The following is a 23,006-nucleotide window of genomic DNA, read 5'->3' on the forward strand; positions in this document are numbered from 1 at the left end:
TTATGGTGAAAATTTGAATCTAAAGTGATGTGATTCTAAATTTTGGAGCAAAAAAAATATGATTTAACAATCTTATGCCAGAAAAAGTATACATAAGCTTGTAAATTTGTTTTGTCTTAATAAACACTGTTTAAGAGACAAAGGTAATGACAATTTCTGAAGATAAAGGATCAACACCTGCATAAATAATATTTTAGAATGTGTAACCAGAACTTGTATACAAATAACAGATTCATATTCAGTATGCATGGCTTAGTAAAAAAGTATTTGTCTCCCTTTCCAGGTATTCATTAAAGCAAGTATATGACACTATTCAAAACTTACTTCAGGATAAACCCATATATACAAAAAGACAACTGCCTGAAAGACAACTGCCACCCAAAACCACAGTTCAGCAGTGCCATTTAAAAAGAAAAAGTAATTGGAAAGCACGCTGACATCTTGACAGAACGACATAAAAACTGTGTTAAGATGTTGTGCACAGCACGTGAAACACACTAGAATTAAAACAATTATTTGGCAGAAGAGATTCATCAGGTAACACCTGCATAAAAAACCCTCTAGCAACAGACACTTAGACCAGTGCCCATCAGTTCAGTGTTAAATCTTTTGCCTTTTGAGGGGAAGGAAAAAAGCTGGAGGGTAGAACTAGATTTCTTTTTAATAAGTCTTCACAATGAAACTTTTATTGTCAAAATATGATATAAGAACAATTTAAGTGTTATACCATTTGAGTTATGTTCTTGATTCCAAAACCATGTATACATAATGGTAATTTCATAGATTTTTTTCAGCACTTAACTTAAATGCCAGAAGCACAAATCTTACTTTGGCATCCATCTAATTCTAATGTTTACTAAAGAGATTAACTTTAATAAATGTTGCTGGATGCAGCCACCAATAAAAGCTAATACTCCTACTCCAGATTATGTCATATAAAATAAATTCTTTAAAGAACATCATGAAAGAACCCAGAAGAGCTCTGGAAATATCCTCAAATGGTGGTGGAACATCTTACACAAAAATCTGAGAGACTTAAGAAAGTGATCAATTCACCAACAGTATCAATAAGAGCTGAAGCATCAACTTACCTGCTAGCTGTTTTTACAGAGCTGTTCTTCTTGTGTCCTCTCTCTGATCGGTTGTCACGCAAGAGTTGAAGCTATTAGAAGAGACAAAAAAAGTTCAAAATTCTCTCACAAACAATGCCTTAATTTGCTTTTTAGGAATGTTATCCTGACAATGCCATTCTGTCCTGTCTTGAGTAATCTTTCAGTGGTTTTCACTCAAGGCTCAGTGACAGATATCCCACAGGATGTTCCAGTATTAGCTAACATTTCAAGATATCTCCCCCCCCCCCCCCCCCCCCCCAATTTAAAATGTGAAAATGCAAGCATTCTCCCAGCAGATTAGAAAGCCATGGAATTCACCATTTCACTGTTACTCGAGCTGTAAGTTTCTACAATATTCAAAATTGCAAATAAAGTTTTCAAAATTGTGTAACAAAAGATGTTGGAGAACACTTAGCGCTGTGCAAAAGTATTTGGGCTGGCACTTGAAGCCAAGCAGTTATGAAACAGTTACAAACTGTTCTAAGCCCCAGGAGCTTTTCTAATATCAAAATTGCAGAGGCAACAAAAACACAGTATTAAAGCTTCCCATAACGGTGGCAAAGTAGGAGTAATGAAGGATTCATTTAACTAAAACAGTGACTCAGCTTTTGGAACAAGCTCTGATTCACTCTATTTATTTTTAGACAAATAAAGGAAGACACTTTTCCAGACCGTTTCCAATACTCAAAAGTCTATTCCCAGTATTATTCCCTGTATTATATTTGTCATGATGAGTAAAGTGGCAATAACATTAAAAAAAACAACTGTCAAAAAGTTAAATGAAATCAATTAAAACTAGCCTGAAGAAAAAGAACCCAAACAACTGTTTCTTGAATCTAATCATATATCAAAGAAGGTGTGAAATGAAAGACTGATGAAAGAGTGATTGCCCATTGGAATGGGCTGCCCAAGGAGGTGGTGGAGTTGCCGTCATTGGAGGTGTTCAGGAGGAGACTTGATGGGGTACTTGGTGCCAGGGGTTAGCTGTTGGGGTGGGTTGAATTGGTTGATGGGTTGGATGCGATGATCTTGAAGGTCTCTTCCAACCTGGTTTGGTTTATTCTAAATAAAGGTTTATTCTAAATAAAGGTTTACTGTTGAGAAGAATACTACAAGTGGATCTAATGGTCACAGCAAACACATTGGAAAGCCCACTAGAAATTAGGGAATGCTGAACTTTATGACTTGGTCAACTACATCTTAATACTGTATATGAGTATGGACTCCAAAACATGGCTCCTATTTATAGAATTGCACTTGACTGATTTTTCCCCAACTCTCTATAACTTGCTACTTATAGAAGAAATGTTTCTTGTCATTTCAACTATCAAGTCCTCAGATGCAGTAAAATGCTGCAGAGTGATTTTAAAAGGAAATCTGAAGGATGTGTAAACATAAGACAACTTGTTCTGATACATTTTTGCAAAATGACTGTTTCATTCTCTTAACATCAACAAATTGAGAGCACTTATAGCTCATGTTTAAATGTAGCCACAATTTTTATGAGCATGACATCTGTACAAAGAGTATCTACTTCATGAGCAGACTATGGAGAACAGTCTTACTGTTATCAATATCCAGATTCATAGAATGGTGTGGGTTGGAAGGGATCTGTCATGGGCAGGGACACCTTCCACTAGACCAGGTTGCTCAAGGCCTCATCCCAACCTTGAACACTTTCAAGGAGGGGCATTCACAACCTCTCTAAGCAATCTGTTCCAGCATTTCACCACCCTCATTGTGAAGAATTTCTTTCTAATATCCACACTAAATCTACCTGCCTCAAGCTTCAGTCCATTCCCCCTCACATCCTGCCACTACAAGCCCTTGTAGAAAGTGTCTCCCCATCTTTCTTGTAGGTCTCTTTCACGCACTGGAAGGCTGCTATAAGGTCTGCCTGGACCCTTCTCTTCTCCAGGCTGGACAGCCCCAACTCTGTCCCCATAGGAGAGGTGCTCCATCCCTCTAATCATCTTCATAGCACTGAAGATCTTCCTGTAGAAGCCTCTTTGCTCTTGTCACTGTTCCTAATCTCTTGATTTTTTGAGTCAAAGGTTTTGCCTGCCAGCATTTTGAGAAATGCAACATTTGGAGAGACTATGATTAACAAAACCATTACAAAAATGATCAGGCATTTCATTGAGCCTGTTATAATTCAAAGACACTAAACTGAAATTAAGTGACTAATTAAAGCTTTTTAATTAAGGGGCTTTTTAAAAGGCATGGCTGTAAATGTTTCCTTACAAAAAAATATGAAATCATACCTGCTTTGTTTATAACGTCTTAAAACATCCACTATTTCTGGAGCAGAGGTAGTTAAATTCTTTTATATATTTCAAGTAAACTGTTCTTGATCAAAGCAGTTCTTACCTGGCTGTGCTCCTTCCTAGCCCCAGGGCTAAACCAGTGGCTGTGGGAGAAAAAGAAAAGACATGTTTAACAATATAACTAACAAAGCACATGCTGTCATATGACCAGTCTGTACGTGCTTTTGGATATTTTATTGTCTGCCAGGAAAGGACAGCCTTTGGCTATGCTTTATTTGAATGGGGTACTTTTATTGAACTCTCTTTGTCTGTAATAGTTTTGAAAGAATGCACCACAAATTTAACTTCTGGGTAGCTACTGCCTTTATAGGTAATTATGTTCAGGCTTTATATGTTATTACATAAAACAATAAGTGATTGCATTTTAATATACTGTAATGCATGTACTATAAATAAAAATCATTCCAGATTTAGTGCTGAAGTGTTATCAATGATTATGGACAAAAAAATTTTCAGGTAATTTTGACTACCTGGTAATTATTGATGTATTATTTCACAAACTGAGGTCTGAGTTTGACTCTAAAGTGAAATGCAAACTCCGTTAACTCAGTGGCTTCTGCTTCCATGCAGGTGTACAATTTCAGCTACTGGCAGCCTTATTTGACAGAGGAAATATGGACTAAGACACTGAATACTGTGTCCAGTTCTGATGTCCCCATCACAAGAAGGACACAGAGCTGTTGGAGCAAGTCTAGAGGAAGGCCACAAAGATGAGTTGGAATAATTCTGCTAGGAGGAGAGGCTGAAGGAGCTGAGGCTGTTTAGCCTAGAGAGGATGCTGGGGGAGCCTTATAGCTGCCTTCTAATACCTGAGGGGATCCTACGGAAGGCTGGAGAGCTAAGTGCTGGTCTCTTCTCACAGGTGATAGAATAGGAACAAGAGGGAACGGCCTCAAGTTGCACTGCAGTAGGTTTAGGGTATACATTAGGAACAAAAATGCCATTGAAAGAGTAGCTAGGCACTGGAACAGGCTGCCCAGGGAGGTGTCTGAGCCACCATCCCTGGATGCGTTTAAAAGTTGTCTAGATGAGGCAATGTGGTTTAGTCGTGAATTTGGTAGAGCAGGATTAATAGTTGGACCTGATGATCTCAAGGGTCTTTTCCAACCTGAATGATTCTATGATTCAATGCAGTTTACTCTCCTGTTTTTCACCCCACAGAAGTCACATGACAACACTAAAATTCTTCAGATACTGAAAGAAGATGATTCCATGGAATTGTTTGGTCTAAATTAGTCTTTTCAGTCACAAATCAGTAAGTCTTGTGGCTTTTTAATCACTCTTTGGGAATTTGTTGATGAACAGTCAACTCTCACATTTTTGTATACAAGACCTGCTGTCACCAAACCTGCACGCTGCTCACTTATTTTCCTGTGTTTAAGGTGATTAAGGAAAAGAAGTTGTAAATGAATAAGAGAACGACACTGGCACTGTTTTGTCCACGCACTCTGGACACTGTTCACTGTGCTTGTTTATTTTAATAAAGTAAGAAAAAAAACCAAACCATAATATATCAGTTCAAGTATTTTAGGGTAGAAATGACTTATGAAATCACAAGATCTTTAGTTAACACTTATGAGCAAGTCACAGGGTGCAAGAGAAGTGGATTAGTAGCACAAAAGAGTTGGCACTGATGACCTGATGTTTGTAGTATACGTGCTTTGGCAAGTTTTGTTTTAAGCTGCGGTTGCTATAATCTAATAGCAGCTAGAACACATAAAAATATTCCCAAATATGTAATTTCCTTATGTCTGCCTGTATTTTAGATTTCTGATTTGGAAAATACAGGAAAATAAAAAATTATTGCAACTACTAAAAAGTGATAACCAAGAAACAATGCTGCTAAATGCTGGCAGCTGATCAAGGCAAGTGTTTACAGTAATGGCACTGTGGAACAACAAAATGAACTGAATGACATTCCCTATTTACATGTATCTAAACAATTAATTCAGTGTCTTTTGTGGAATTCATGAAAACCACCTTCCTCATACAATACATCTTGTTTAAGAGTCAAAGATGTGATGCCTGTTAATTCTCAACTATTCAGACTTGGCATTTCTGACTTTCCCTTTGGAAAAACAATGAAGCAGGTCTTTTTAAATGACCCATATTTGGTATGTAACCATAAACAGTGTTGTGTTTTAGGAAAGCATATACTCACCAAGTTAATAAAAGCACATTTACAAAGCACTGAACTGCGTGTTTCCTTATGAAACATAAAATGAATTCCAAAGGATTATAAATATTATTATTACAGATAGATCATTATGTAACTGAGCTGAGGCTCTCTGATCACATGTTTTTACAGTTGTAAAACGTGGCTTTGGGCCAGAGCACTACTGTAAAGCAAATGATAATAAAAAGTTATAACTCCCATCACTGATACTTACTCATGGTGAAGAGAATCCTGGGACAAGTGAACCGTTTTCCTGCTACTGCCTGCTCCAGGAGTTATCTAATGGGGGAAAAAAAAGAGTCTTTGAATAATGGGTCAGCATTAATAAAAAAATCACAGTGTTTAATTGTTTATTAAGAAAACCTATCAAAAATATTAAATACAAAATAGAGATACAGATAACAGCAGAAACCAGAACACACTAGATTCAATAAATGCAATTTTACAGTAAAGTTTGAGTGCAGAATGTACTATGTAAAATCTACCAATACTTAATATCTACTTCTGATTGAATGTCAGATGTCATGACATTTACAGACGTCAGGGGCCTAATTTACTTTTGGAAAGTCCATGAAGCACTTTATCTCATGAAATGAAAGATGTTTTGGAAATCATATTCAACATAGTATCCTCACTTATATATAACACAGCAATACATTTATTATAAAAATGCTCCCCACCACTGCATCCCAACACATAGCTTTAGAAATTCATAGACTTCCTGAGGCTGGAACAGACCTCTGAGATCATCAAGTCCAGCCTATGACCTAACATCACCACATCAACTAGACCAGGTCATTAAGTGCCACATTCAATCTTCCCTTAAACACCTCCAGGTGCCATTCATGGGCAGTCCATTCCAGTGTCTAATCACCCTGGAAGGAGAGCCTCACCCCCAACTTAGTACAACTTCCCTTCAGGTATTTGTAGAGACTAAGGTCCCCCACTGAGTCTCCTCCAAAATCTGTTTCTTTGATCTGAAGAATATCATCACCCAGGGCCAAACAAACAAGGTAAAGCACTGTCACTTTTCCAGCTGATGGTGACCGAAAAGAATTGGTAATACCTTACCACAGAAACATCTATGCACACATGCAAATCCCTCATAGAGGAAATCATGGCAGCTACATGGAAAAGCAGCACCTACTGCTTTACCTGCATTTGGAATTTACTGCTTTACTACTTGTTGAAGACTAACATACCTACATGATAATAATAAACCAATGACCAAATATTATTTCTGCAATATTGTAGTTCACCTAATGATGAGTGAGAAGCATCAGATCACAAAGACAGACCTAGAAATATGAACAAGTATTTTAATACGTAATTTCCCAAAGTTAAGATTAATAACTAGACTGTTACTTTAACACTGTAGGTAAACATGGTAGAGATGTAGCTCGGCTCTTGAGAGTTACATCCTGCATTAATCTCAAAATGAGGTTTTCATGCTATTCCAGTGGGTATCCCTGGAATATAGTAATCCATTTTCTACACTGTGGCTATAAGAAAAGCCGACTGTGCCTATGTCATGCTTTGTTAGAGGTTCATGATCACATTATCTCATGGTGGACCTGACACTTTTATTCAGTTTACAGTATGTTCTGTGTACAGGCAACTTATTTCCTTTGCCAGGGCTGCTGACAACCTTTTCCACACTATATTAATCTTGTTTACAGACTTTATCTTGGTACAAATATCAGAAAACTGAACTTTTTATCTCAGGGAGAAAATAAACAACATGTTGACAGAAGCAAAAGCTATTTTCTGGACTAAAATTGGTTGTTTACCTGCAGCCATACTTATAGAAACAAGTTTAAGTTTCCAGCTTACTCAAAATACATAATCTAAAATTTAATAAGCATAGCCATTTTAAGAAAAATCACTTCACAAATTGCAAGCTGGAAAATAATATATAAGCCACAGAAAAATATTTTCCCACTAATTTATATGAGAACATGAGTTTGCCTGGATTACAGTTACAACTGATCACAAATGACACCGCTCAGGTTTCTCTTGCACACCCCAAGTAAGTTCAGTTACCAAGCACCCGCAGAGCAGTTATGAAACTAAACTCTTAATGCATACATACAGATCCTTGCACAAAACTGAATGCTGACTACTGCAGGATTCACAATATGTTGAGCCAAATGAATGCCTACTTGCAAAACCTATTTTGGGTGAAGGAGGGATAAACAAAACACATTGCCTATCCTCATGTGCTAACTCATTATTACAAAAATCTACTCCAGAGATGTGCTGTATGTCCACAGAAGAGAGAGCCCATTGCTCTTGAAAGTGGCAGCACACTGCAGGACACTAAAATCAAAACAAATAGCCTCTCAACTGTTCAGATTCTTTATTAATGCAAAACCAAACCAAACCAAACAAACCCCAGTTACCTAGAGCTGGTTTAGGTAAAGTACTAGTTTTCCATTGGGTAACTAAAAATAAACTGCAGTGAACTGCAGTGAACATTTGCACAACTAATTTTTATTTATTGTTTTAAAGTTTTTCCTTCTCTATTGAATGTGTGCAACTGAGTGCACACCTGTATCAGGGAATTAGAACTGCTGTGATGGGAATGTTTAGAAGACTGAAAGATCAAGCCTGTTCTAAACTTTACTCTAAGTTCATTCACTAAAAATGTTGTTCTTGGTAACAGTCACTTCTTACTATTAAACACTCTCCTTCTAGACAAAAGGGTGTTAGTTTTTGGAATAGAATAGACCAGACCAGGTTGGAAAAGACTTTTGAGATCATAGAGTCCAACCTATCATCCAACACTATCTAATCAACTAGACCATGGCACCCAAGAACCCCATTCAGTCTCTTCCTAAACACCTCCAGTGATGGTGACTCCACCACTTCTCTGTGCAGCACATTCTAATGGCCAATCACTCCTTCTATGAAGAACAACTTCTTAACATCCAGCCTACACCTCCTCTGGCACAGATTGAGACTGTGTCCTCTTGTTCTGGTGCTGGCCACCCAGGAGAAGAGACCAACCCCCCCCCCAGCTACAACCTCCTTTCAGGTAGTTGTAGACAGCAATAAGGTCTCCCCTGAGCCTCCTCTTCTCCAGCAAAGCAGCCCCATCTCCCTCAGCCTCTCCTCATAAGGCTTGTGCTCCAAACCCCTCACAAGCTTTGATGCCACTTTTTAACACTTGTATGCTCAATTAGCTGTGAGTACACAATATCACAGAGCTGATGCACTTGGTGCCATGGTTTAGTTGATTAGATGGTGTTGGGTGAAAGGTTGGTCTTGATGATCTCGAAGGTCTTTACTGCATAGTTAGCTCTGATGGCTACTGACCTTGATGGTTCTTAGCTACAGGGATTAAGGTGATGAAGACTGAGCTATCCGAGAAGGCACTGGAACGGAAGTGAGCTTTTTTAACTTGTCAAATTCTCCTTGCCTGCATCTGATGTCTTTATGTCACTGTTCTCTCACAAAAAGTGAGGGAGAGGGTGCCTTCTCCTTTTTTGCAACAAACACCATGCACAAGTTATGTGCAGTCTGGAAAAAAAAAGGGTATTTTGATGGTGTCCAACAAGTGCTGTACACTACTTTTGCCACATGCCTTACAGGAAAAAACACAGCAGATTAAAAACAAAATAAAATATAAACATAGTAATATTTTTTCAAACCTTTTGAGGAATAAACTATGGGAATAAAATGCCATGGCACACTTTAAATTCACACACAAGATGAACAGAATTTGGTTTTCAAAAATTCCTTCCTATGAGATATTAAAATGCCTAGGAAATGCCCAATAACTTTTCAATCTTTTGAGCAATATAGTTAATAGTCTGTGTTTTCAGAAGTCACACCACCCCAGAAGCAAATATGATCACACTCATACTGCAATGTAGGTAATTATAACTAGTACAAAAAGTAGAAGCATTTCTAACTATTTTTTTTCTAGTTAAGAATAGTAGCTTTAGAAAAAATTACTAGATATACCAAAAGACTAGGAATGATATCTCAGAGGTTAAATTGCAACCTTCAAAAAGTACAAAAGGTATATGAGTCTTCACACAGTCCAGTTGTGCTACAATTTGTACTGTGGGTTAACTGCATAAAAAAGTAAAATAGGTAAGCATGTAAAGGGAAACTAGGGGAAGCTTTGAGCCTTCTTGCTTGTCATCTTCCCCCCATGCAAAATCTCCATAGCAGCACATTATACAAGAGATACTGTAATCCTCAGTTGAGATAGCTGCTTTAAATGTGAGTGAAGTTTAGAATAATCTTTGAACTCAGTTTCCTCTGGCTACAAGTCCTTTTACCACTACTTGAATGAGATGACAAGGTGCTGGCTGCATAATGTTTATATAGACTCCCTGAAACACCTGTACTCCAACTCAGAGATAAAGCTCTACTTCTGTTTTACAAAGACTGCATTGCCTGAGCAATTATGACCTATACAGAGTAAAGCAATAAAATATTGAAGACAAATGGCTTTGCTTCAAAATACTCCGCATTGTGTACTGCTTCCTGAGATAACTTCATATGACAAACTTCAGAAGTGATACAGGAAAACATGGTGGGATTAAATAGAAAAACAAGACAGGATTTCACTCTGCAGAAACAATGTTGATCACAGTAACTGTTATTTTAAAATGCTAATAAACCAGACTATTTCAGGTGGAAAGGACAATCCAACCTCCTGACCACTTTCAGCGCTGATCAAAATTTACAGCATCTTATTTAAGGGCATTGTCCAAATGTCTCTTAAACACTGACAGGTTTAGGTATTGATCACCTCTTTAGGAAGCCTGTTCCAGTGTTTGATCACCCTCTTGGGAAAGAAGGGTTTCCTGATGTCCAGTCTCAGCCATCCCCAGATCAGCTTTGAACCATTCTCACACATCCTATCACTGCATCCCAGGGGGATCAGCATCTCCCTCTCTATCTCCCCTCTTCGGGAAGTTGTAGAGAGCAATGATTTTGCCCCTCAGATTACTTTTCTCCAAACTAGCCAAATCCAAAGTTCTCAGATTCTCAGCTACATTCCCTCCATCCTTGTCACCAGCTTTGTTGCCCTCCTCTAGAGACCCTCAAGTCCTTTGTAAATCATGGGGCCCAGAACTGCACACAGTTAGCAAGGTAAGGCAGCACCACTGCTGAATACAGTGCGACAATGACCGCTTTTGACTGGCTGGCTGTACTGAGTATGAGGGATCAAACTGTCTATAGTCACAGGCTGCTTGAATAAAATAAGGTGTCCAAGACCTGAGTCTATATAGAACATTATTTAAAGAAAAGGAATCAACTTAGCAGCTCAATTTGTGCTATTTTAGTTTACATGTGCTGCAGTTTAAAGGAAAGATACTGCCATGTGCCAACAAGACAATAAGTTAACACAAACCAAAAATCTATTACATCATTAAGGATTATGTTTACTTCTCATTTGAAGTATATTTAGATTTTTGGTTAGGGAAATCATTAGTAATTTTAAAAGGCATCTATAATACAGACATCTCAAGTATAGATTTGTTCTATACACAATCACTCCTTAATACTTACTTAGTGTTAGCTTCATGGTTGGACTTAATGATCTTACAGCTCTTTTCCAGTATGTTAAAGAACACCCATAAATAATCACAGAAGGATTTGATTTGAATGCTTAACTTGGTCATCAGTGTGTCACACTCATAGTGTGTAAAATCAGTAATATTTCATCAAAATTATGCTGAACACTAGTTACACAAATTAGCTAACCAGTCTTCCAAATGAAGGAATATGCCCCTTTTTACACTCCCTAACTGTTATGACAAACTACAGGGATAACACATGTAAACATTAACTATATTCACCAAATACTTTAAATTCCAGAAGAAAATATACTTTCCTGTGTTCACATACTCATAGTATCTTTCCCTAAAAACCCCTCTGTTGATAAATACAATCTGAAAATTTCAGCACCACATCCAATTTTCTCAGGCAGGAGTCTCTGCAAAACAAATCGTTGTCCAAAGGACAATGCAACTAAAATCAAATCCTGGACAACAGGATTTTGCAGTGGACATTATATCATGATAGCACTTCCCTAATTCACAGATCTGTAATTGCCAATTTATAGGACATTAAATCAAACTATATCAAGGGAAGAAATAGAGAAAAATTTATTTGATAGATTTTATTTTGCTGATTAAGAGCAATTTCTTTCTATTTTCAGCATCAACATATTATCACTGATTTTATACCCCTTCTTCACTAGAAGCACAGAAAATCACCTACACTACACAAAGCTTTAGATTGAAAATCTGTCTTAAAAAATACAGATTAAAAATTCTTCGACTTGGAGCAACAGAGAAAACTAAGAAAACAAAAAAGCTTTCAGAGTATACATTACTGATTCACTGCCATAAGCTCATCTTGACATCACCATTACATTTTTATTCACCCTCTACAAACACAATCTTGCTGAAGGGCCCAAACTGACCATTCCAGAGAAGCTTTAGTGTACAGATTACTTTGAAGTGATGCTCAAACTCCTACAAAACCTTCATGAAAACATGGATCACTGCCAGAATCATTCTGTGTTGGTTTCTTGCTACTCCAGTTACAATTCTTTAAAACTGACCTCTTCCTAACATAGTGTTGCAAAAAAAAAAATCAATGGATCATTGCCATTCTGCTTGCAAAATATATGCAGAGGATAAGGAAAGAGAAAAGCATCAAGAAAATTAGGTTGAAAGATGTGGACTTTAATCCTGAAGCAAACATACATCTCCCTTCATATGTTTTATTGTCTTCTCTTAATAAATCTAAATTAAAACAACAAGAAACCTGAAAGAGTTACACATGCTAGATAAAAAGAGAATCATTACATTTCTTGGAGTTAAAGATGATGTCCCAGCTCCTTGATCTCTCTAGTTATTTCACACACTGGTAAGACTCTTAGTTTCTTTCCACACAACTGATCAAAATACCTCCCTCTTCACATACAATTGAATGACTACAAGATGGGGGAAAAGAACTATGGTATGGAGAAAAGTCCATGAGAGAAAGATAGAAAATTTAAATCTCAACTACAAAAGCAAAAGTAAATTTTTGCTATCACAGTTTTGTCTCTGCTGCATTTGAGCTAAAACTTAAAACTGAAATGAAATAATTGCAAATTTAAAACAAAAAGTACTTTTGACAAAAGACTAGCCTGGCTGTAAAGTTGTTTTGTTTGTTTTAAATGAAGAATAATCAAAGTATCAGAGAACATGTTTTGTCCTATATCTTTGTGGATAAAAATGGCAATTATTTGGTCTACAGAGAAAGAATCAGGGGAAAATTAAAAGTATGAGTGTCCTATCTGCAAGGAGCTCAGTAGAGAGTTTCTTTCGAGATTCCTAATATTTAATGTGAAATAGTATTATATGACAGCACTGCTCCAACAGCAGCTTACAGCACCGAGTTCTAAACCAAGCTGATCACTTAAAAGACTCCAGAAGAAAACCTAAATCAGAAATTATTTTTATATTAAATTAATTCCTTGTTAGGAGGCAAATATAAGATCCTCTGGAATGCATAAACACACCACACAGCACCACTATTTTACTTTTTTGTATTAGGAAAGGGAGAACCTTCAGGGCATCTGTCTGAATCATATTACATATAGCAACAAACCAATGATCCCAATTTTGCTACTTCACTGCCCTGTAAGTAGCTAATATTTAACAAATTTCATTTAAATGAAACCAAGTTTCCCTTAATACAAAGAGCTACTAATTCAATGCTGCAGTAATATGCTATGCATACTGAAAAATTTCTTAATAATTTATCTGTCTGTTTAGATACAAAACTTATTCTAGGGTGAAACGTATCCTTACTAGTTAAGAATGATCTAAAATGATGAAATAGTGTTTTCACTTGTAAGATTACCACCTATAAGTGTATGTCACACAGGAACATAGGCAGTAGGAGGGAAGAAGCAGTGATTAGGGTACTAGCCTTGACCTAGGAGATGCAGGTTCAGTTCCTTGCTCCTTGTTTTGGCCTTTTTAGGTGGATAAGGAAAAACAAACCCACTAGAAAAAAAAATAATTAAAGGAATCTGTAATAGTTTGAACTTGTGTGTTGTTCTTATAATCACAATAAAAATTGTACCACAACAAATGATGTTATCAAAGAATTTACTTTAATACCGCTTGAACTATACTAATGAAGGTGATTTTTATTCCTACCACAAGACTTATTATAGGAAACAGAAAAATATCAATATTAAATGCATTTACATTTATCAGCAGAATTACTCAGAACTCTTTGCAGGTCCGAGTCATACCATGATAGCTCATGGCAGCATAAGCTTGCTCAGGGTAGATTAAAAAACATAAACCCCCTACTTTCAAATCACTGCCCAGCTTCAGCAGCAAGCTATGAGTGGCCTCTACTGGCTGACCAAAGGCTACAGAAGTCACTAAGCTGTTGCTGTGAGTTACAGCTGCGGTTATCAAGTGTGTGAAGAAATGTTAACAGAAAGAATATGCTTGTCTGTGCTAAATAATTCACCTAGGCTATGGCTAAAAATAAAAGCCTAACACAAGATGAGTGATAGAATAGACAGTGAGGAAACAAAAATACCTTCAATACTGGTGGCTCCTAAGATTTGTCAGAATACATGCTGCAAATATGTACACACACAAGTCCATTTTTCAAAAGCTGATAATGGAATTCAGCAGGATAAACTGTGCTAACTCTAAAGTTGGAAAGAAACCTGAATCTCAGCTAAGTTTATAATTTCTTTCTATACATTATATATTTTGTTTGAGGGTTGAACTACAGTTACGGTATTAATGGTTTGATTTAGATGCACAATTAGCAAGCCTGTTGTGAGAGGAAAGAAACCAGAGACTGCACAACTATTTTTTGCATAAGTGGGCATCTTTTCATAAATGTGAAAGTGTGGCCTTTTCCTTACTTATAAAATTAAAACCAGCTAAACACAGAATAACAAAAAAAGAAACACCCCCCCCAAAAAATCACCCACAACCCACCAAACCAACACCACCACCTTCCAAAACCCCCATATGAAAGCACACCTATTGTCACAAAGATGATCTACGGCTTCTTCAAAGCACATAAAAAAACTGTATTTTTATTAAGGAAAAAAAATCATGAATAGTAGTTATTTAAAAAAAACCAACACAGTAATTGTGGACACAGCTTGAAGAGAGGAGAGTAAAAGCTGTCCAAAATATGACAGACATGAAATACTAGATTATCATGAAAAATAAGTATTCAAATTAAAAAAAATATTTAAAGATGAGGGGTGGGAAAAAAAAAAAAGATAGCACCAGTAGCAAGGGAAGAGTTGTTTTTTTTTTCACTCCACCTTTCTTTTCTACAGGAATATGTACCTGATTTGCCATTCTCCCACATTTTAATTGCACCCTATCAAGGAGGATTATTGTCAAACATAAGTGAGCACCAATGCCAAAAGGTGATGCCTTCATAAGCAGCCGTGCCGTGCTCACGTGACAGGGCTCTGTGGTATTTCCAGTTCCCATTCTGAATTCTGCCCCATTTCAGAATTCAGTCCCATTATCTCCACTGCTCAAAATTGTTCACAGGGTTATCTAGCTGACATATAAGATAACCCCTCCATCTCACTAGACACCACTGGGATATGACACGCTGACCCACAGTAAACCCTTATTATTAGCTTGAAACACACACCATATAAATGGAGCTTGGAGGCAAATAATTTGTTTTAAAGTCTTTTCATTTTACTCGTATGTTAAACCTCTTTTTAAATGTGCTGACATTAGTTTCAGTAACCTATATAGCTATGAACATATTTAGACACCTTAATCTTAGATTTTTACTATTATCAGAAAACAGATAAAAAAATACTATGACTGGAATGCAGACTGCAAGTAAGTCTTTTTTATTTTCAAAAGAGAAAGGGATTATAGTTTAATAAATTATAACTTAATGAAAAGCAAATGGCCAGCCACTGTTATTAACAGAATGTCCCATTGCCTGCATTACACTGAAGCCCACAGTCTTATTGCACTGTTAAAAGGCTTTCAGTAGACAGAAGCACAGTAAGGTCCTGTTCTTTCTGTCCCATCTTTTCCATACTACTACATTTGCAGTGACTGGGAATGCAGTTGGGATTAGCAACCCCAGACAGAGGAGGACGTAAGTGATCTACTAGGACAACCCTCCTTGTCCTCCTAGCGGCTGAATGGTTCCTTATCATAGCCCCCAAGTTCTGCACCATCTTAGTGCCCTGAGCCAGCCAAGTGCCATTTGCACAAAAACCTTATTATCTCTCCTTTTTAAAAAGGGTACCCAGTAAGTTATGCCACAACCTGGACAAAAAACCCCAAACAATACCTGAACTATTCCCAGGCGACTGAGACAGTAGAAAGACTGGGCACAAGAAAACGCCGATCGAGTACCTCAATTCATTCCTTCATGTGGGAAATTCTTAAGGAAAGGGTTTTTTAAAGGGTTACACTTTGGTAAGACCTGGAATTAAATACCTTTCAAAAGAGTTTGATCAATAATAGATCTTATGAAGTTTACACATGTGAACTGCTAAAACAAAAACACGACCTTTTGCCCTTTAGGCAAGATAACATTTAGACAATGCCCATAAGATAATTTTTCTTCATTTTAAGTAAAATGCCCACCAGAAAGCCTCATACCAGTGGTGAAAGAGCATGAAAAAGGCTTTTGGAGTTTCAGGTACAAACTTAGTCAGTTTCACTGTTGACAGTGTAGTAACTGGATGACAATTTTTCATTATTTGACTCTGTAAGCTTACATGATTGGTAGATTCAATAAATTTTCCTGTATCTGCCACTTTCTCTGCTACCTGCACTTCTAACTATAACAACTGTTTCAAATTGTAAATACCAGCAGAGATGAGCACAAGAAGCAAGCTCAGAAATCAGCTTTCCACTGGGCACTTTTCACGTTGAGCTACATTCAGGCTTTTTATTTTTCTTGCTAAGCAAAATGGTGTAGAAATAAAATAAGTTTTCAAATACATTACAATAAGTATTATTTTTCTTAGCAAGATATTCTCAAAATTTTCCATCATCTTGTCTTCAAGTATCAAAGATAAAAAAAAATCATGACTTCTATTACAGAAGAAATAGAAACAAGCAAGTTTTAACAGGAAAAACAGTAATAAAAAAACCCCAAAAGTGGGAATTCCACTCATACATTTTTAAAAGAAACTGTCAAGCTTGTTAGCCTTAACAGCAGTCTCATGGTGAGATATCAACACTTGGATATGGCACTGCTGCATTTCAAAATTTCTAACATAATTTCTAACATAGTGGCTGTTCAGTCTGGAGAAGAGAAGGCTCCCAGGTGACCTAATTGTGGCCTTCCAGTATCCGAAGGGGGCCTACAGGAAGGCTGGGGAAGGACTTCTCAGGATCTCAGGGAGTGAGAGGACTAGGGGGAATGGAATGAAGCTGGAGGTGGGGAGATTCAGGCTGGATGTGAGGAGGAGGTTCTTCACCATGAGAGTGGTGAAACCCTGGAAGGGGTTGTCCAGGGAGGTGGTCGAGGCCCCGTCCCTGGGGGTGTTTAAGAGCAGGCTGGATGAGGCTCTGGGCAGCCTGATCTAGTGTGGGGTGTCCCTGCCCATGGCAGGGGGGTTGGAACTAGATGATCCTTGTGGTCCCTTCCAACCCTGAATGAAACTATGAAACTATAATGCAGCTACCAAAGATGTATCCTACCAAAAGCCCTGACTGGATTGTGCCAAGTCACCATTAACTTTGATTTGAAAACTAAACTGTATTATCTAACTCTCAAATCCCTCCTTATCAGTAAGAGTCCTCTGAGGTTCTCTTTAAATGATATCAAGCTCTACATAATGGAAAACATCACAGTATGCTCTTAAGGGAGAGTCTCTAGTTCCTTACAGTAATTTAAGCTTGCCATGCATTAAAATGATAGCTATCCCAAAATGCTAATTCATAAAGGAAGGTGAAGACTGTGTTCTAGGAGCAGAACGCTGCTTCTATCTGCTGTTCACTCCTCCAGCAAGATGAAATATCATTTCTATGTTTTGTGCTGTGTTTTTCATGGCCCACAACATGTATCTCCTTGGTAATTTCATGCTGTTTTGTGAAAGCAGTGGATGTTTCTGGAATTGTGCTGTCAAGTGAAACTTTTACAGTGTTGCTGCCAAAAAGTTGTGCTTACTGTGTAGAAAACTTCTACTCTTTTAAAATTCACAACTATGTATAGGAAACAGTTTAACAACTGGCTAGACAAGTGTGTATGTGACTGAGGGCAGGGAAATGTGTGTGACTTTCTGACTGCCTCTGCTGCAAGCCAGAAATCAGAGCACCACTCTCATTTACAGGATCTTCTATTCCTGCAATTAACATGGAGGACAGACAATTCCATTTCCCCTAATGGTGACATCATTTTTTTGTTTGTTTTTATTTCCTACACAACACATCAACTGCCTCAAGCTTCCAAAATTCCTGATGAAACCATGTACAGGAAACTTCTGACTACCAAAAGCATCTCCTCCACTTATGAAGCATCACTGTAGAAGTAAGAACGAGAAGTAACTGTTTTGTTGGGTCCTGACTCCACAGGGGATCAAGTAAAGAACATTCTTCTCTCAGTTTCAAGTGTTTAATTTGTTGCAGGGCATAGAGAGCAGCATTATGGTTCAGATATGAAGCTGTAAAGTACATTTTGCAGGGTCCTGGATAAAACTATCCACTATTTTGGGAAAGCAGTGGATGTTTCTGGAATTGTGCCATCAAGTGAGTAAGAATGCATACAAGTAAATGACAAATGTCTTGTTTCACACACATGTGAATAGCGTGCAGCTTGGCACACTAGTGGTAGACCTGCTATCACTACTTGAACTGATAAATATGTGCATTCTATCTGAATTGAATTACCTTAAGTTTACACTAAATATAACATGTTTATTCCAAACCTGAGTGTAAATGTCTCTAAATGGTAAATTATACCCCCCAGGCTGACACCTCAGACTGAGCCCCCTAAACTCGTGTTTCCCACATTCTAAAGTGTAATTTCCACTTATTTGACAAAACCTTTACTTTTGGCATTTCAAAAGAAAGTGAATGCTGCTGTAAAGACTCTGTATGGATACATTACTTTCAGCTTTATTAGTTTCAATTTCTTTTATTTACTTTTCTGAAGGGACTAACCTTTCAGCTGGTTTAAATAAGCACATTAAATAAGCTACAATTAATTAATTGATAAAGTCACCACGCTTCTACTAGCTGAGATGCCAGTTCTAAAATGTACACTCATAAATATTTATGTTTCCAGGACAGTAAACATCAAATAGACTTGAAAAGGAAAATGTTAAGAAGCAGAATAGTGCATGTCTTCTACCTTACTGCTATACTGTAACATTTGTATTTATCAGTTAATTATTTCATGGTGAGAAAAGGCTCATTGGCTTCCATTTTCAAATAGCTATATATATATATATGTAAACTATAAATATCTTTTGGCTCTACAGCAAGAACAGACTGCTAGATATTTGAAAAGGGCAGCTGCCACATTGTTCCCTGGGTGCAACACAATTGCAGGTCAAAGTTTTGTTCCTCTTGTCCTACAAACAATTTTCAAGCCCATGCTCAATAAATAAATTTGGTCTCAGCACTCCCAATCAGGGCTGCACAATCCCCTCAGTAGCAGACCTATGATAAATGGACTTATTTTCCCAAATCAAACACTTGAATTTAAATTCAGATGAGTTAATGCAAAGGTCAACATTGTAATCAGTTCTTTTGATCTTTATAGAATTTCTAGAGTAATACATAATAAATCTGAAACAAGGCAATTTGCAGCTCTGTATGTGTGGCTGGTAATAAAAATCTTAACGATTAGAGCCTTTATGTACTTAGGGAACGTTTTATAGTAATAGCTATAGTGAGAGCCTCAATGCATGGGGAATGATGGCAATAGATAACACTGAAAGACATGATTGCTTGATTCTTTATATAGTTTATACAGTATGTATACATTATAAATTAAAGCACAATGTATCTGAAAAGTCTCCCAATGTTTTTCTAATATTCTCTTTTCAATTTCTATCATCCACAAAATAAGGCCTGGATAAAAAAAACAACTTGGGAATATAACTAAAATCTCATATATTGAGAATGTTATTGTTTCACATACTATACTATGTTACTTCAGCTAACTGTGAAAAATAGGAAGAAATTACAATGTTTGTGCACAAAGTATGTACATGTGTCTTGGTGTCTTTCTAAAGAAGAAAGTATGTATTTAGACATTCTAAATGTCACATCTCTAATCAACACAAAGAAATTACTAGACTAGAGGTATTTCGGTTGAAAACTGGTGCATGCAACCCTAGAAGTAGACTAAAATGTCAGCAACCATATGAGGAAGTTCTTAAGATCAAAAGCATGAAAGCTGATTTTTAAGTAATCCCTTAAAGTTTTAGTTACAATAATCAGGTAGGGTTTTGTTATTAATTACAATAATCAGTAGTTACCCATACATTAAAAGCTGTAAAAACATCCTCCTTTCCAGTATTCACAAAATAAATGAGACCTTTAAGAACAGGTGTCAGAGAGCACCCTTCATAAACACACAATCATGTAGCAAAGCCAACATTGGGTATAATGTAGGTATTGAAGAAAGAATTCATTTTCAAGGGAACTAACACCAAGCAACTGGCAGGGATGACTCCACAGTGAGGACCAAGAGTTCATCCCTGGAAACAGCAATTGAGTATCCCACTATCAGGACATATCAGTTGCCTGCATCTATGCAGTGAAGGTGAGATAAATAAAATTGATCATTTGTTTACCTTCCCTGCTCAAAAGCCTCCTATTCTCACAGAACACATACACATCTCTTCAGCAAAAATAAAACTCTGCTTTATCTCATACCACATTCACTCAGGTGTTAACTATACAAACTAAATAAACACATCATCACACAGAAGTATTACTGATACTGAATGCTGTTCATGGAAAATAAGTAATGCTTATTGCTTTGTTTTGGTGCAAGAGCATATATCTTCTGTAATGAACAGAGTATATGACAGTGATCCTCTCAGCATGCTTGGAAGAACATCTTAAGTCTCATCAACTGAGATAACACAACTGTTTTAAGGTGAATACACTTGCTGCATCATATATGGGTTATGAAGTACATCTAAGCCTAAGGCATTCTCTAAAGAATCTGACTTGATACTGCATGGCAGGTCTATTAAAAGTTATCATTAGTCAGAAATCAATACACCACCTAGTATATATAGAATGGATTAAAATCACAGCTGATTATCTTCAGAAATAATTACACATGGGGAATATTGTTTCTATAGACATATGCCTAGCAGCAGCACTCTAGTGGAGTCTGAGAAAGATACTAACCAGCAAAAAGCTAAGAATGCAAAATTGGAAAACAACCCACAACAGTCACTTAAACTAGCATGCATGCAAGTGCAAAAGTTGGTATCCTGTAACAAAAATTACAATGGATGAGATTTCTGGCAGGAGTCTTTTTGTCTGTATAGACAAAACGGTTTTCACAGCTCTCAAGTTGTCCTTTTAAAAGAGGCTGCTGGTCTGAATTTTGCTGAACTCCCACCTTCCCCTCTCAGAAAACCAGCACCTTATTAAAACTCTGTTCAACAGGATGGAGTGACATTCGTAAAACTGTCACAGTGAGGGCTTTCTCCAGTCTTTCACTGCTGTTTGTTATAAAAGGCAGAGGAAGCTGCAAGCTACGACACAGCTGATAACCTCATGAACAGGATGACTTCTGGGAATACATTGACTGAAAAGGACTTTGGTCCCTCATAATTTAACTTGGGTACCATACTGCTGGCATAGTGTGAAAATGAGACAGGGAAAGCATTGCCATCATAAAAAAATATTAGAGTAATAACTTCAAAACTGTAGAAGGCAGACTCAGTTTAAAGAAGAGAAAACTAACTTTCCTAGGCTAAGGTCATAAACCACTGGAGAAAAATGTGTAGGCCCCAGGAATGGAGATCTTCACTGTTATATAAAATTACTCAAGAACTGACTTTGTGGTTTTGAAAGAGAAGTGTAAGAAGAGAAGTGACAATAAAAGCAAGTATGACTGAAGACCAATCATCATACTGGAAGAACTTCTTTTGGTGTTAAGGTGACGCTCCATGGCCAAAAGAAAGGTGTGAAACTTAAACCAAGATTTTTAACTCAGATATCTTGCAGTACTGGATTGCTGGCTATAAAAAACAAATCCAGAATGATCATGAGAGAAAGAAAAACGTCTGAAGTTTGAAAAAATTGGAAAGGAGAAGGCAGTTGCAAAGACATTCAAGCAATCTTTGTAACCACATTCTAAATGGATATGAGCAGTCCAGAATGATTTTGTCAAGGCTAGACAAGAAACTGCAACTGAAAAGAGAGAAAGATGAGAGCCTGAGCAAAAGATTAAAACTGTGTAGAAAGACAGAAAAAGAAAGGCTGTTTCTTAGCAAGACAGCCAAATAACATGATTTAGAAAGAAAGCTAAGTCAAAGCTGACACATACCATTGACTGATATGATAAAGGCTGGGAGCATTCTCCACAGTGATTAAACAAGGGAAAGCCATATATATTAAAAGAAACAAACACACAAAAAAGTGATAGCCCAGATAGGGTACTGGAATGTTAGACATGAGACTGGGTAACGTCATGCTAGGAAAATTGGTTTTATCTGTGCTTTGATATAACAATTAAACCCCCAATACTGTATGAAATGATTCCTACAATTCCATCTGGTGGTATATTCCTGTTCTGTCTTCAGCTGCATCATCACAAATCTCTTTCAGACAACCATTATGTTATTTCTCTTCAAACTGAGACCACCACAATCGTACACCAATCATTTTTATGTTAAATATATTTGTTTTAAACAAACCTATGTAGAATGCTAGCTACAAACTTTCTTTCAGCTGGCAGATTAGAGCCCCCTTGCCCAATATGCAACTATAATTCGGTAATTAAATACTTCAGTAGTATAATTAGTGCAAATACATATAACTTGCCAAGTAAGAAATATAATAATTAAGATGTGCAATTATAGAATTATTATGTGTAATTACACAGGCTTTCTAAAAACTTTGTCATGTAATTAAAAATATCAGTAATGATACCTGAGTTAAGAATCTGAGCTTCATAATGAAACTAGTTTAGATTTTCAAGATAGTTCCTGCTGTACAGATGCTCATAGAACAAAAGGTACTTTTAGTTCTACTGTATTAGAGAAAAAAATTAAGTTGAGCTGCCATATATCTGTATAGAATGGGCAAAATGAAGCACTTCCATAACTGTTTCCACCTATTCTTTGGTTAGAATTATTTGCTGTTTAAATGTAAGCACTACTGGAACAAAACCAAACAGACAAAGCAG

General features: G+C 37.0%; 1 protein-coding gene across 1 annotated transcript in view; it reads right to left on the reverse strand.

Annotated features, from left to right (window-relative positions):
• Positions 1 to 23,006, reverse strand: part of GPATCH2 (G-patch domain containing 2) — a 114,487-nt gene that overhangs the window by 31,024 nt on the left and 60,457 nt on the right. Inside the window, exons 6-8 of the mRNA XM_068153487.1 lie at positions 5,830 to 5,894; positions 3,483 to 3,522; positions 1,092 to 1,162 (exon numbers count right to left, since the gene is read on the reverse strand). Of these exons, the coding sequence (XP_068009588.1) occupies positions 1,092 to 1,162; positions 3,483 to 3,522; positions 5,830 to 5,894 (176 nt within the window). The remainder of the gene's footprint in view (positions 1 to 1,091; positions 1,163 to 3,482; positions 3,523 to 5,829; positions 5,895 to 23,006) is intronic.

Source organism: Melanerpes formicivorus, unplaced genomic scaffold, assembly GCF_026170545.1.
Source record: "Melanerpes formicivorus ecotype bairdi unplaced genomic scaffold, bMelFor1.0.p_v2 SCAF_26, whole genome shotgun sequence".
NCBI classification, from domain to species: Eukaryota; Metazoa; Chordata; class Aves; order Piciformes; family Picidae; genus Melanerpes; species Melanerpes formicivorus.